The sequence below is a fragment of the Loxodonta africana genome, chromosome 15 (assembly GCF_030014295.1).
Source record: "Loxodonta africana isolate mLoxAfr1 chromosome 15, mLoxAfr1.hap2, whole genome shotgun sequence".
Taxonomy (NCBI): domain Eukaryota; kingdom Metazoa; phylum Chordata; class Mammalia; order Proboscidea; family Elephantidae; genus Loxodonta; species Loxodonta africana.
In genome coordinates, this window is record NC_087356.1 from 55523880 (window position 1) to 55536733 (window position 12854).

General features: G+C 40.3%; 1 protein-coding gene across 1 annotated transcript in view; it reads right to left on the reverse strand.

The window, feature by feature from the left end:
- Nucleotides 1-2894: 2894 nt before the first annotated feature.
- Nucleotides 2895-12854, reverse strand: part of BARX2 (BARX homeobox 2) — a 95618-nt gene continuing 85658 nt past the window's right edge. Inside the window, exon 4 of the mRNA XM_003417472.4 lies at nt 2895-3508. Within this exon, the coding sequence (XP_003417520.1) occupies nt 3242-3508 (267 nt within the window). The 3' untranslated portion in view covers nt 2895-3241. The remainder of the gene's footprint in view (nt 3509-12854) is intronic.

Below are 12854 nucleotides of genomic sequence, written 5' to 3' on the forward strand. Positions count from 1 at the left end.
CACAATGGGAGAGCTTAGGCAAGACACGGAAAACCACCATAGGAAAATACCATCCAGATAAAGGGCCTTTGGGGAGGTGGGTGGTAAACAGAACAGAGCAGCCCCTTAAGGGCGAGATTAAAACTGGCACAACCCCACCTGTTCACTGTGGTCACCGTGTCTGCTCTCTAGATCGCTGTGACACCACCTGGTAGGCAGATCGTAAAGCGGTGCCCTGTGGCGGGCCAGAGGTGAGGGAGACGGCTGTCTGCAGACAGAGAGCAAGCACCCTCGCACATACGACGAGGTGTGGGCTGCACGAACTGGTTCTCTGAGGCCAAATCCTTAACTCCTTTGTCTAGTCACAAGGGGTAAGAGAAAGGCGGCTTTCTCTCTGCTGATCCCAGCAGAAAGGATATGAAGGCACCACCTCAGCCCAGGCAAAACCACAGTCACGTTCTGATTGTTCACGTGAACGGGGGAAACAGGCAGCCGGATTATTGACAGTGAGCAGATCATTCCTGTTCGCCTTGGGAATGAATTACACAATTTGTTCTGCAGAACTAGTAACAGGTTTTTACCTCCTGTACAAGACCACTACTTATGTCAGTTTGTGCTCTCCAAGCCCACAACTGGGCAAAGAGTTAGAGTGCAATTAATAATGACGACCCATAAAAGGGGCAGTCAGCCCTGCAGGACCTCAGAAGGGAGCATGCCAGGAATCTGCTGTAAAGATGCACCCCGTGGGGTCACACTTACGGGTCAGTCTGTGTCAGACAAAACTGGAGCCAGAGTCCTCCTTTTGAGTCCACAGTCTACCCTTTTCCTGGTCTTCTTAAAAGTGGGGCTTTATTTTTTCATTTGTAATCACAGAGGACATCTAGCCTTGCTGTTGTTACGTGCTGTCGAGTCAATTCTGACTCTAGGCGCCCCCATGTTTCAGAGTAGAACTGCTCCATAAGGTTGTCTGAGCTGTATTCTTTACGGAAGCAGATTGCCAGGTCTATGTTCTGTGGCACTGCTGGGTATGTTCGAATTGCCAACGTTTAGGTTGGCAACTGAGTGCAAACCGTTTGCACCACCAGGGTACATCTAGCTAGGAGTTCTCAAATCCTCTTCTTTTGTTAAAAGTTGCAGAGCCCATCATCCAAATGACTGCTTAATAAAGAAATACTAGAAAGCCCTAGGAAACCCTGGTGGCGTAGTGGTTAAGTGCTATAGCTGCTAACCAAAGGGTCAGTGGTTCAAATCCACCAGACGCTCCTTGGAAACTCTACAGGGCAGTTCTACTCTGTCCTATAGGGTTGCAATGAGTCAGAATTGACTTGACGGCACTGGCTTTGGTTTTGGGTTTTTGGTAGAGAGCCCTAAGAATGTTAATTTCTATTGACCAGAATATTCCATTCTTAGAATCTATCCTGAGGAAATAAAAATCAATTATTTGGTTCTGTATTTGCATACAAGGATATTTATCCTAGCATTTTTCACATAGTGAAGAATTGGAAACAGCTGGCTCTTAAATAATAACCCGTTAACCTGTTGCCACCCAGCTGATTCTGATACATGACAGCCCCACGTGTTACAGAGTAGAACACCTCTACAGGTTTTTCTTGACTGTAATCTTTGCAGAAGCAGATCTGTAGGCTTTTCTTCCATGGTGGTGCTGGGTGGATTCAAGCTGCCAACCTTTAGGTTAGTAAAAAACCTGAAACCCACTGCCAACAAGTTGATTCTGGCTCACAGGAACCCTACAGGACAGAGCAGAACTGCCCCACATGGTTTCCAAGGAGCAGCTGGTGGATTTGAACTGCTGACCTTTCCGTTGGCAGCCAAATGCTTAACCACTGTGCCACCAGAGCTCCTTTAGGCTAACAGTCAAGCGCAAGCCATCTGTAGCACCCAGTGGTCCTTTATCTGACACAGCAGGGGAGAAACGTAAATGTATCACAGTACATCTTCATACGACAGACTCTAATAGACCCTTAAAACCACTGCCAAAAATATTAATGACAGTGGAAAATGTTTCTGTGGTAACAGTAAAGTGAAGGGGTATGATAAAATGCAAAGCACTGTGTTTCTATCATTTTAAATTTTGAAGAAAAAGAAGAAAAATACTGGAAGGAAAAAAAGAAATAAAAATGGTTACGCATGGGGTGGAGCAAAGTAGGGTGGCAGAGTTAGAGATGGAAGAAAGACTTCTTTTTAAGTAGTTTTGACTTTTGAATATAATTGTATTACGTCTTCAAAAAAGTAAAACACTTCTTAAAATTAGGTGTCCAATATATACTGCAGCTGACAGTGAAGCTGCTCTGAGGGAGATGGGTGGGAAGGAGGTGGGCAACGCCCAGCTACTCCATCTTTCTTCATGCCCGGTGTCTCGGAGCCGCTTCCATGGCTCTGCAGAGCAGTTTGGAAGCCAACAGCCTGGCCCCATCTTTTAGGCTCTCTGGCTAACTCTCCGGGTCTCCCTCTCCACAAGACACACTCAGGAAGGGCTAGATATGCTCCCCAGAAGAAACAAAACATCCAAACCTTTTAAAAGATTTATTTTTAATTAAAAAATAAAAGTTATCTTAACATATTGCATTGCAACTTCAAGGATGGCAATTTAGTGAAGCAAGAAAAACAAGGCTTATCTGATCTTGGGTCACCTGACCATCTTGTAATGGCTACAAAGGCACACGTGTCTTTAAACAAACACAAACTTCATTCAGAAACAACTCCGATAACTCAGGACCCTCTTCCCCCAACTCTTGTTTTGCCCACCCTCACCAACCCCCGCCCCCCTGCAAAAAAACAACCAAAACATTAAATTCTCTTGTAAAACTACAGAAATTAAGTGCTGAGTCAGCAAGGATCCTGGGCCTGCTGCTCACGTCCCTCCACATCTCTCTGCTGCCCAGAGCTGGCAGAGGAACAAGCTAGCACAGTCTCCCTGTGGGCCAGGTATGTGCACCCAGCCCCGCAGCTGGCTCCCCTGTCTGGGACAGGCAGTTCCAAGAGCTGTCTCCCTTAATCAAGGGCATCCCGTGGCTAAAGCAGCCTCTCTGTACAAGAAAAGCCTAAGACAAGCAAGTCTCCACCAAATGCTTGCCATGAAAACACCAGTGAGAACGGTGGGAGGGAGGGAGACGATGGGTCTCTTCTCCCCAAGTTGACCAGGCTTTGTCTTTTGGAAGTTTTTCTCTCCCTATTTTCCTTGCCTTCTCTTTTTTTTTCCCTTCTTCCCAATCTCCCCTGTCCCCTCAAAAGAGTTTTATTTTTAGCTTGATGGTGGGGGTTCCAAAGAAGTTATTGGCAACTCCTGGGGCTGGCCGCTGGGCTCTGTCACCTGTAAGGGGACATCGCATGCCTTTGGTTCCTCTGGGTCATGGGGTCCCTCAGACCCCTGAGAGGGTTCCGGGTGTTGCTGGCTCTGGGCCTGGCTGTTCATCTTCTCTTCAGCTTCAATCTCTTCTGATGTGGGGATGGAGTTCTTCTTGGGACGACCTTTGGGTTTGGTGGGCGCTTCCTGTCCACCTTTAAGAACCTGTGTGGGAGAAAAACAGTTAATAAATCTGGGAAACCACCTCCCTCCACTGTCCAGCTCCCCAATAAAACCTCACACACCACACAAACAATTTCTTCCCATCAGTGAAGTCATAATCAAACCTGCTGCCAGCGAGTTGACTCTGACTCACAGTGATCCCGTAAGACAGAGTAGAACTGCCCTATAGTGAAGTCAAAGGGTTTGGAAAAAGTATTATCGGATTCATCACTGCCAGCCTACAAAGACCTCTTCACTGTCTAAATGCTCAATGCACTTTTGGTCAATATCAGAGATTTTGGGCATTTATTAAAATGATCATAAACGTTAAAATTCGACTTCAGCAATAAGCAAAGAAATTAAAATTAGAATATTGATGTGACAACTATCAAGGTGACCAAGTTAAAAGAAAAAGACAACACTCTTCGTAGCAAGTAGGGAGATGGAAACTCAGACTCTAATGTAGAAGTGTCGTTGGTAGAGTCTCTTCAAAAGAATCTGAGAACTCAAATCAAAAGCCTTAAAACGTGCATACCCTTTTGACACAGAAATTCCACTTCTAAAAATTTAGTCCTAGGACATCCTGAAGACTTAGATGAAGACTAATATGTAAAACTTTCATCACCATATTGGCTATCATAGCAAAAATTGGAGGAAAAACAACCTAAAGGACCAGTCACAAAATGGATAGGTAATTGTGGTATATACAATACAGAGAATATAACTATCACAATTATTATATAGGAGAATATTTAACAACATGAGGAATATTATCAGTATTTTTTTTTTTTTGGAAAACAAATTGTAAAACAGCATAAGACCATATAGCACCTTGTTTACGATGTCAAGATCACAGATAGTTTTTAATTTTTGTCTTTATGTTTTGTCTGTACTTTCTAAATTTTCAGCAATGTATAAGGATTTATGTAGTCAAAAAAGGAGGTTATAAAACATATCGTTCTGTATTGTTCAAACTAACAGAGCATATAGTAGAAAGAGTTCTAGCATTGAAGGCATAAAAACTAGATTAAATTCCATCTCTTCCATCGATGAGCCTTGTCTTTGGGGAAGTCCTTTAAAGGCTCTGACCCTCAGTTTCCTGATCTGTAAAACAAGAGATAACATCTTATCTCAGGATGTTTTTAGGGTGACCAAGAGAGACAACGTATCTAAAAATACCAGACCAGTTCCTGACACAGAGACAGCACTCAGTAAGAGGTAGCTGCTGTCATTTTTGTTTACTATTTTGCAGAAGTACGCCATTTTCTCCCCACCGAGACTATAAACTCCGAGCACAGAGCTTGATCTTATAAACCCTCTGCATTAGCCAGATTTCAAAGGTTTTACTGTAGAACGTGGTCTTTTGAGACTTTTTTACTCTCATTTCTCATGTTTTCAGGGCTTATTCATGTTGTACAGCATGTATCAGTACTTCATTCTTTTTTAAAGCCAAGTAATATTCCATTATATGGAAATACCACATTTTGTTCATTCATCATCAGTTTACATTTAGGTTGTTTCTAGATTTAGCTATTGTGGATAATACTGCTGATCATTCATGTCCAAGTGTGTTTTTTTTTTTTAATTTTTTTGTGCTTTAACAGAGAGTTTACAAACCAAGTCAGTCTCTCATACAAAACTTACATACACCTTGCTATATACTCCTAGCTGCTCTCCCTCTGAGACTGCACACTCCTTCTTTCCACTCTCTATTTTCGAGTCCATTCAGCCAGCTTCTGCCCTTCTCTGCCCTCTCATCTCTTATTCAGACAGGGGCTGCTCACATAGTCTCATGTGTCTACTTCATCGAAGGAGCTCACTCCTCACCACTATCATTTCCTATCCCATAGACCAGTCCAATCCCTGTCTAAAGAGTTGGCTTTGTGAATGGTTCCTGTCTTGGGCTAAGAGAAGGTCTGGGGACCATGGCCTCTGGGGTCCTTCTAGTCTCAATTGGACCATTAAGTCTGGTCTTTTTATAAGAATTTGGGGTCTGCATCCCACTGCTCTCCTGCTCCCTCAGGGGTTCTCTGTTGTGTTCCCTGTCAGGACAGTCATTGGTTGTAGCTGTGCAGCATCTAGTTCTGGTCTCAGGCTGATGCAGTCTCTGGTTTATGTGGCCCTTTCTGTCTCTTGGGCTCATAATTACCTTGTGTCTTTGGTGTTCTTCATTCTGCTTTGCTCCAGGTGGGTTGAGACAAATTGATGCATCTTAGATGGCCACTTGCTAGTGTTTTAAGACCCCAGATGCTACTCTCCAAAGTGGGATGCAGAATGTTGTCTTAGTAAATTTTATTATGCCAATTGACCTAGATGTCCCCTGAAACCAGGTCCCCAAACCCCCATCCCTGCTACGCTGGTCTTCCAAGCATTCAGTTTATTCACGAAACTTCTTTGCTTCTGGTTTAGTCCAGTTGTGCTGACCTCTCCTGTATTGTGTGTTGTCTTTCCCTTTACCTAAAATAGTTCTTACCTACTATCTAATTAGTGAAAACCCCCCTCCCTCCTTTCCTCCCTGCTCTTATAACCATCAAAGAATATTTTCTTCTCTGTTTAAACTATTTCTTGAGTTCTTATAATAGTGGTCTCATACAATATTTGTCCTTTTGCAACTGACTAAGTTCACCAAGCATAATGCCTTCCAGGTTCCTCTATGTTATGAAATGTTTCACGGATTCCTCACTGTTCTTTAATGATGTGTAGTATTCCATTGTGTGAATATACCATAATTTATTTATCCATTCATCCGTTGATAGGCACCTTGGTTGCTTCCATGTTTTTGCTATTGTAAACAGTGCTGCAGTGAACATGCATGTGCATATATCTGTTCATGTAAAGGCTCTTATTTCTCTTATATTTCAAGGAGTTGGATTGCTGGATCATATGGTAGTTCCATTTCAAGCTTTTTAAGGAAGCGCCAAATCGATTTCCAAAGTGGCTGTACCATTTTACATTCCCACCAGCAGTGTATAAGTGTTTCAGTCTCTCCACAACCTCTCAAACATTTATTATTTTGTGTTTTTTGGATTAATGCCAGCCTTGTTGGAGTGAGATGGTATCTCATTGTAATTTTGATTTTCATTTTCCTAACGACGGCAATGGGTTTTGGGTAATGGCTAATGATCGAGAGCATTTCTTCATGTATCTGTTAGCTACCTGAGTGCCTTCTTTAACGAAGTGTCTGTTCATATCCTTTGCCCACTTTTTAATTGGGTTATTTGTCTTTTTGTAGTTGAGTTTTTGCAGTAGATTTTAGAGATCAGATGCTGATCGGAAACGTCATAGATAAAAACTTTTTCCCAGTCTGTAGGTAATTTTTTTATTCTTTTGGGGAAGTCTTTAGATGAACATAGGTGTTTGATTTTTAGGAGCTCCCAGTTATCTAGTTTCTCTTCTGCATTGTTGATAATGTTTTGTATAGTGTTTATGCCATGTATTAGGGCTCCTAGCATTGTCCCTATTTCTTCTTCCATGATCTTTATAGTTTTAGATTTTATATCTAGGTCTTAAATCCATTTTGTTAGTTTTTGTGCATGGTGTGAGGTATGGGTCTTCTTTTATTTATTTATTTTTTGCAGATGGATATCAGGTTATGCCAACACCATTTGCTAAAGAGGCTGTCTTTTCCCCATTTAACTGACTTTGGGCCTTTGTCAATATCAGATGCTCATATGTGGATGGATTTATATCTGGATTCTCAATTCTGTTCCATTGGTCTATGTATCTGTTGTTGTACCAGTACCAGGCTGTTTTGACTACTGTGGCAGTATAATGGGTTCTAAAATCAAGTAGAGTGAGACCTTCCACTTTGTTTTTCTTTTTCAGTAATGCTTTACTTATCCAGGGTCTCTTTCCCTTCCATATGAAGTTGGTGATTTGTTTCTTCATCTCATCAAAAAATGTCATTGGAAATTGTATTGGAATTGCATTGTTATCTATAGATGGCTTTTGGTTAAATACACATTTTTACAATGTTACGTCTTCCTATCCATGAGCAACATATGGTCTTCCACTTATGTAGGTCTCTTTTGGTTTCTTGCAGTACTGTCTTGTGGTTTTCTTTGTATAGGTCTTTTATGTCTCTGGTAAGATTTATTTCTAAGTATTTTATCTTCTTGGGGGCTACTGTAAATGGTATTGATTTGGTGATTTCCTCCTCGATATTTTTTTTGTTGATGTAGAGGAATCCAACTGATTTTTGTATGTTTATCTTGTATCCTGATACTTTGCTGAACTCTTCTATTAGTTTCAGTAGTTTTCTTGAGGATTTTTTAGGGTTTTCTGTGTATAAGATCATGTCATCGGCAAATAGAGATACTTTTACTTCTTCCTTGCCAATCTGGATGCCCTTTATTTCTTTATCTAGCCTAATTGCTGTGGCTAGGACCTCCAGAACAATGTTGAATAAGAGTGGTGATAAAGGGCATCCTTGTCTGGGTCCCATTCTCAAGGCAAATGCTTTTAGACTTGCTCCATTTAGGATGATGTTGACTGTTGGCTTTAAATAAATGCCCTTTACTATGCTGAGGAATTTTCCTTCTATTTCTATTTTGCTGAGAGTTTTTATCATGAATGGGTGTTGAGTTTTGTCAAATGCCTTCTTATGCATCAATTGATAAGATCAAGTGGTTCTTTTCTTTTGTTTTATTTATATGATGGGTTACATTGATTGTTTTTCTATTGTTGAACCATCCCAGCATAGCTGGTATGAATCCCACTTGGTCATGGTGAATTATTTTTTTCATATGTTGTTGAATTCTATTGGCTAGAATTTTGTTGAGGATTGTTGCATCTAAGTTCGTGAGGGATATAGGTCTGTAATTTTCTTTTTTTGTGGTGTCTTTACCTGGTTTTGGTATCAGAGATATGCTGGCTTCATAGAATGAGTTTGGGAGTATTCCATTCTTTTCTATGCAATGAAATACCTTTAGTAGTAGTGGTGTTAACTCTTCTCTGAAAGTTTGGTAGAACTCTGCAGTGAAGTCATCTGAGCCAGGGCTTTTTTTTTGTTGTTGGGAGTTTTTAAATTATCTTTTCAATCCCTTCTTTTGTTATGGGTTTATTTATTTGTTCTACCTCACTTTGTGTTAGTTTAGGTGGGTAGTGTGTTTCTAGAAATTCATCCATTTCTTCTCGGTTTTCAAATTTGTTAGAGTACAATTTTCCGTAGTAATCTGATATGACTCTTTTAATTTCAGTTGGGTCTGTTGTGACATCGCCCATCTCGTTTCTTATTAGGGTTATTTACTTCCTCTCCTGTTTTTCTTTTGTCATTTTGGCCAGTGATGTGTCAATTTTGTTATTTTTTCAAAGGACCAGCTTTTGGTCTTGTTAATTCTTCCAATTGTTTTTCTGTTCTCTATTTCATTTAATTCTGCTCTACCTTTTATTATTTGCTTTCTTCTGGTACCCGAGAGTTTCTTTTGTTGCTCTCTATTTGTTCAAGTTGTAAGGATACTTCTTTAATTTTGGCCCTTTCTTCTTTTCGTATGTGTGCATTTTTTTGATATAAATTGACCTCTGAGCACTGCTTTCGCTGTATCGCAGGGGTTCTGATAGAAAGTGTTTTCATTCTCATTGGTTTCTATGAATTTCTTTATTCCATCCTTAATGTCTTCTATAACCCAGTCTTTTTTGAGCAGGGTACTGTTCAGTTTCCAAGTGTTTGATTTCTTCACCTTGCTTTTTCTGTTATTGATTTCTACTTTAATGACCTTATGGTCAGAGAAGATGCTTTCTAATATTTCGATGTTTTCGATTCTTCTAAGGCTTGCTTTATGACCTAGTATGTGGTCTATTCTAGAGAATGTTCCACGTGCGCTAGAAAAGAAAGTATACTTGGCTGCTATTGGGTGGAGTGTTCTGTATATGTCTATGAGGTCAAGTTGGTTGATTGTGGAACTTAGATCTTCCGTGTCTTTACTGAGCTTCTTTTTGGATGTTCTGTCCTTTACCGTAAGTGGTATGTTGAAGTTTATTACTATAATTGTGGAGCTGTCTATCTCACTTTTCAATGCTGTCAGAGTTTGTTTTATGTATCTTGCAGCCCTGTCACTGGGTACATAAATATTTAATATGGTAATATCTTCCTGGTACATGGTCCCTTGAATCATTATATAGTGTCCTTCCTATCTTTTGTGGTGGATTTAACTTTAAAGTCTATTTTGTCAGAAATTAATATTGCTACTCCTGCTCTTTTTGAAATGTTCTTTGCTTGATATATATATATTTTCTATCCTTTGAGTTTTAGTTTGTTTGTGTCTCTGAGACTAAGGTGTGTCTCTTCAAGGCAGCATATAGCCGGATGATGTTTTTATTATCCACTCTGCCAGTCTCTGTCTCTGTATTGGTGCATTTAGTCCATTTCCATTCAGTGTAATTATGAATAGGTATGAGTTTAGTGCTGTCATTTTGATGTCTTTTTTTGTGTGTTGTTGACAGTTTCTCTGTCCCACTTAATTTTTTGTGCTGAGTAGCTTATGTTTATATATTGTCTTTTCCTCTTATTCGTTGTAGTTGATTTTGTTTCTGCTGAAGTCTCTATTTTTTCTTTTATTTTATTTTGATGAGTAGGATTGTTAGTCTCCTTTGTGGTTACCTTAATATTTACCCCTATTTTTCTAAGTTTAAACCTAATTTTTATTTCTTTATATCGCCTTGATCTCCTCTCCATATGACAGACCTATGACTACATTTCTTAGTCCCTCTTTATTGTTTTAATGTTGTCTTCTTTTACATAAAGACATCACTGTTTCCCTGTTTTGAGCGTTATTTTAATGTTGATTTATTTTTGTGATTTCCCTATCTGGGTTGACATCTGATTGCTCTGTCCAGTGTTCTGGTCTTGGGTTGATATCTGATATTATTGATTTTCTAACCAAAGAATTCCCTTTAGTATTTCTTGTAGTTTTGGTTTGGTTTTTAAGAATTCCCTAAAATTCCCTTTATCTGGAAATGTCCTAATTTCGCCTGCTTATTTGAGAGACAGTTTTGCTCGATAAATGATTCTTGGCTGGCATTTTTTTTCCTTCAATGGTTTATTTAAGTCATCCCACTGCCTTCTTGCCTGCATGGTTTCTGCTGAGTAGTCTGAGCTTATTCGTATTGACAGTCCTTTGTAGGTGACTCTTCGTTTATCCCTAGCTGCTTTTAAAATTTTCTCTTTATCTTTGGTTTTGGCAAGTTTGATTATAATATGTCTTGGTAAATTTCTTTTAAGATCTACCTTATGTGGAGTTCAATGAGCATCTTGGATAGATATCTTCTCACCTTTCACGATATCAGGAAAGTTTTCTGCCAACAAATCTTCAACAATTCTCTCTGTATTTCCTGTTATCCTTTCCTGTTCTGGTACTCCAATCACACACAGGTTATTTCTCTTGATAGAGTCCCACATGGTTTTTAGGGTTTCTTCATTTTTTGAAATTATTTTATCTGATTTTTCTTCAAGTATATTGTGGCAAGTGCTTTACCTTCAATCGCATTAATTCTGCCTTCCAATTCCTCAATTCTGCTCCTCTGGCTTTCTATTCAGTTGTCTAATTCTGTAATTTTATTGTTAATCTTCTGAATGTATGATTGCTGTCTCTCTAGAGATTCTTGCAGCTTATTAAATTTTCCATTATGTTCTTGAATAACCTTTTTAATTTCTTCAAATACTTTATCTATGTGTTCCTTGGCTTGTTCTGTGTATTGCCTGATCTCCTTCCTAATCTTGTTCTTGATGTCTTGAAGAGTTCTGTATATTCATCTTTTGTATTCTGCATCCCATAATTCCAGAAAGGCACCTTCTCCAGAGGATCCTTTGATTCCCTGTTTTGAGAGCTTGTTGAAGCAATCATGGTCTGCTTCTTTATGTAACTTGAGATTGACTGTTGTCTCCAAGCCATCTATAAGTTATTGTATTAGTTTATTTTATGTTTGCTTACTGTATCCTAGCTTCTTGCTTTGTTTTGTTTTGATATGCCCAAATAGGTTGCTTGAGTGAGCTACCTTGATTATTTTTACTTTTGAAGCTCTAACATCCTGTCACCAGATGGCTAGAGCTGTTATCAGGTATAGAAGCCTAGGAGTCCATTCACTTTTCTTGTATGGATTTAGCTCAGGTGTCCAGGTAGTTGGTCATCAAGTGTGTGGTATAGACTCTGTCCTGCAGTCTTAGGGGGACAGGGGTGATCGGTGTAGGTACCGGTATCTGGTTGCAGCAGGGGGTCATGCTCTGAACAAGGCAGGGGATGACAACCATCCCCCGAGTATCTGAGAGGAAAGCACATCCCTGTTCCCTAGAGCACACAGGTGGGTGGGTTCTGCAGATGGACTTTGGGCACACAGTGCTTTTGGTTGTAAGGACTGGGAGATACCAGTTATCCTTGGATCCAAGTCACGGGTGGCCGGGTGACCTGAATGGAGCCACCAGTCTTTAGGCCCCTGATATGGGTAGGTGAGGACTCTGTTTAAAATAGGCAAAGCGGTGTCAAACGTCAAACACCCACCTCTCCACTGCACAGCTGAAACAGTTGCAGTCTGCCAACAAGTGCCTATTCTCCTGAAATAGGCCCACACAGGTCCACGCAGTGGGGGAAAGGTATTCAAAGTCCACCAACCGTTTATGCCTGGACAGGAGCTTTTGCTGAGAGTGCCGTTCTTCTCTGGTACCAGAGGTGTGAGTAGGCTGTGCAGCTGGATGTTCCTCCCTAAGGAAACTGCAGTTGAATGCTATCACCAGCCTGCTGCAGCTGCTTCCGGGAATGGTGCCTGAGGGTTCCTGGAGATTCAGGTCCAATTCCTCTCTGCTTCTGAACGGTCTCTCCCTCCCGCTGCCACTCAGTCCATTTTCTAACTTTGCCTTTGATGTTCAGGGCTTCTAGCTTGTCATAAATGTAATCTTTTCACTTGTTTTTTGGGTCTTTGTTGTAAGAGGGTTCACCAGAAGTGTCTGACTGTTCCCCCATCTCAGCCCCGCCCCCATGTCCAAGTTTTTGTGTAAATATATTTTTTCTCTTAGGTGTATACCTAGGAGTGGAATTGCTGCATCATATGATAACTCCATGTTTAACCTTGTGAAGAACTTCCAGACTTTTCCAAAGCAGTTGTACCATTTTACATTCCAACCAGCAGTGTCAATGGTAGGAAGGTTCCAATTCTCCACATCCTCACCAACACTTGTTATTATCTTTTTTATTTTAGTCACCCTAGTGGATGTGAAGTAGTATCTCATTATGGTTTTTATTTGCATTTCTCTGATGCACAGTCATGATATTTAGCATCTTTTCATGTGTTTATTGGTCATCCGTTTCTTTTCTTTGGAAAAATGTCTATTCAGATCCTTTGTCCATTTTTTAACTGTGTT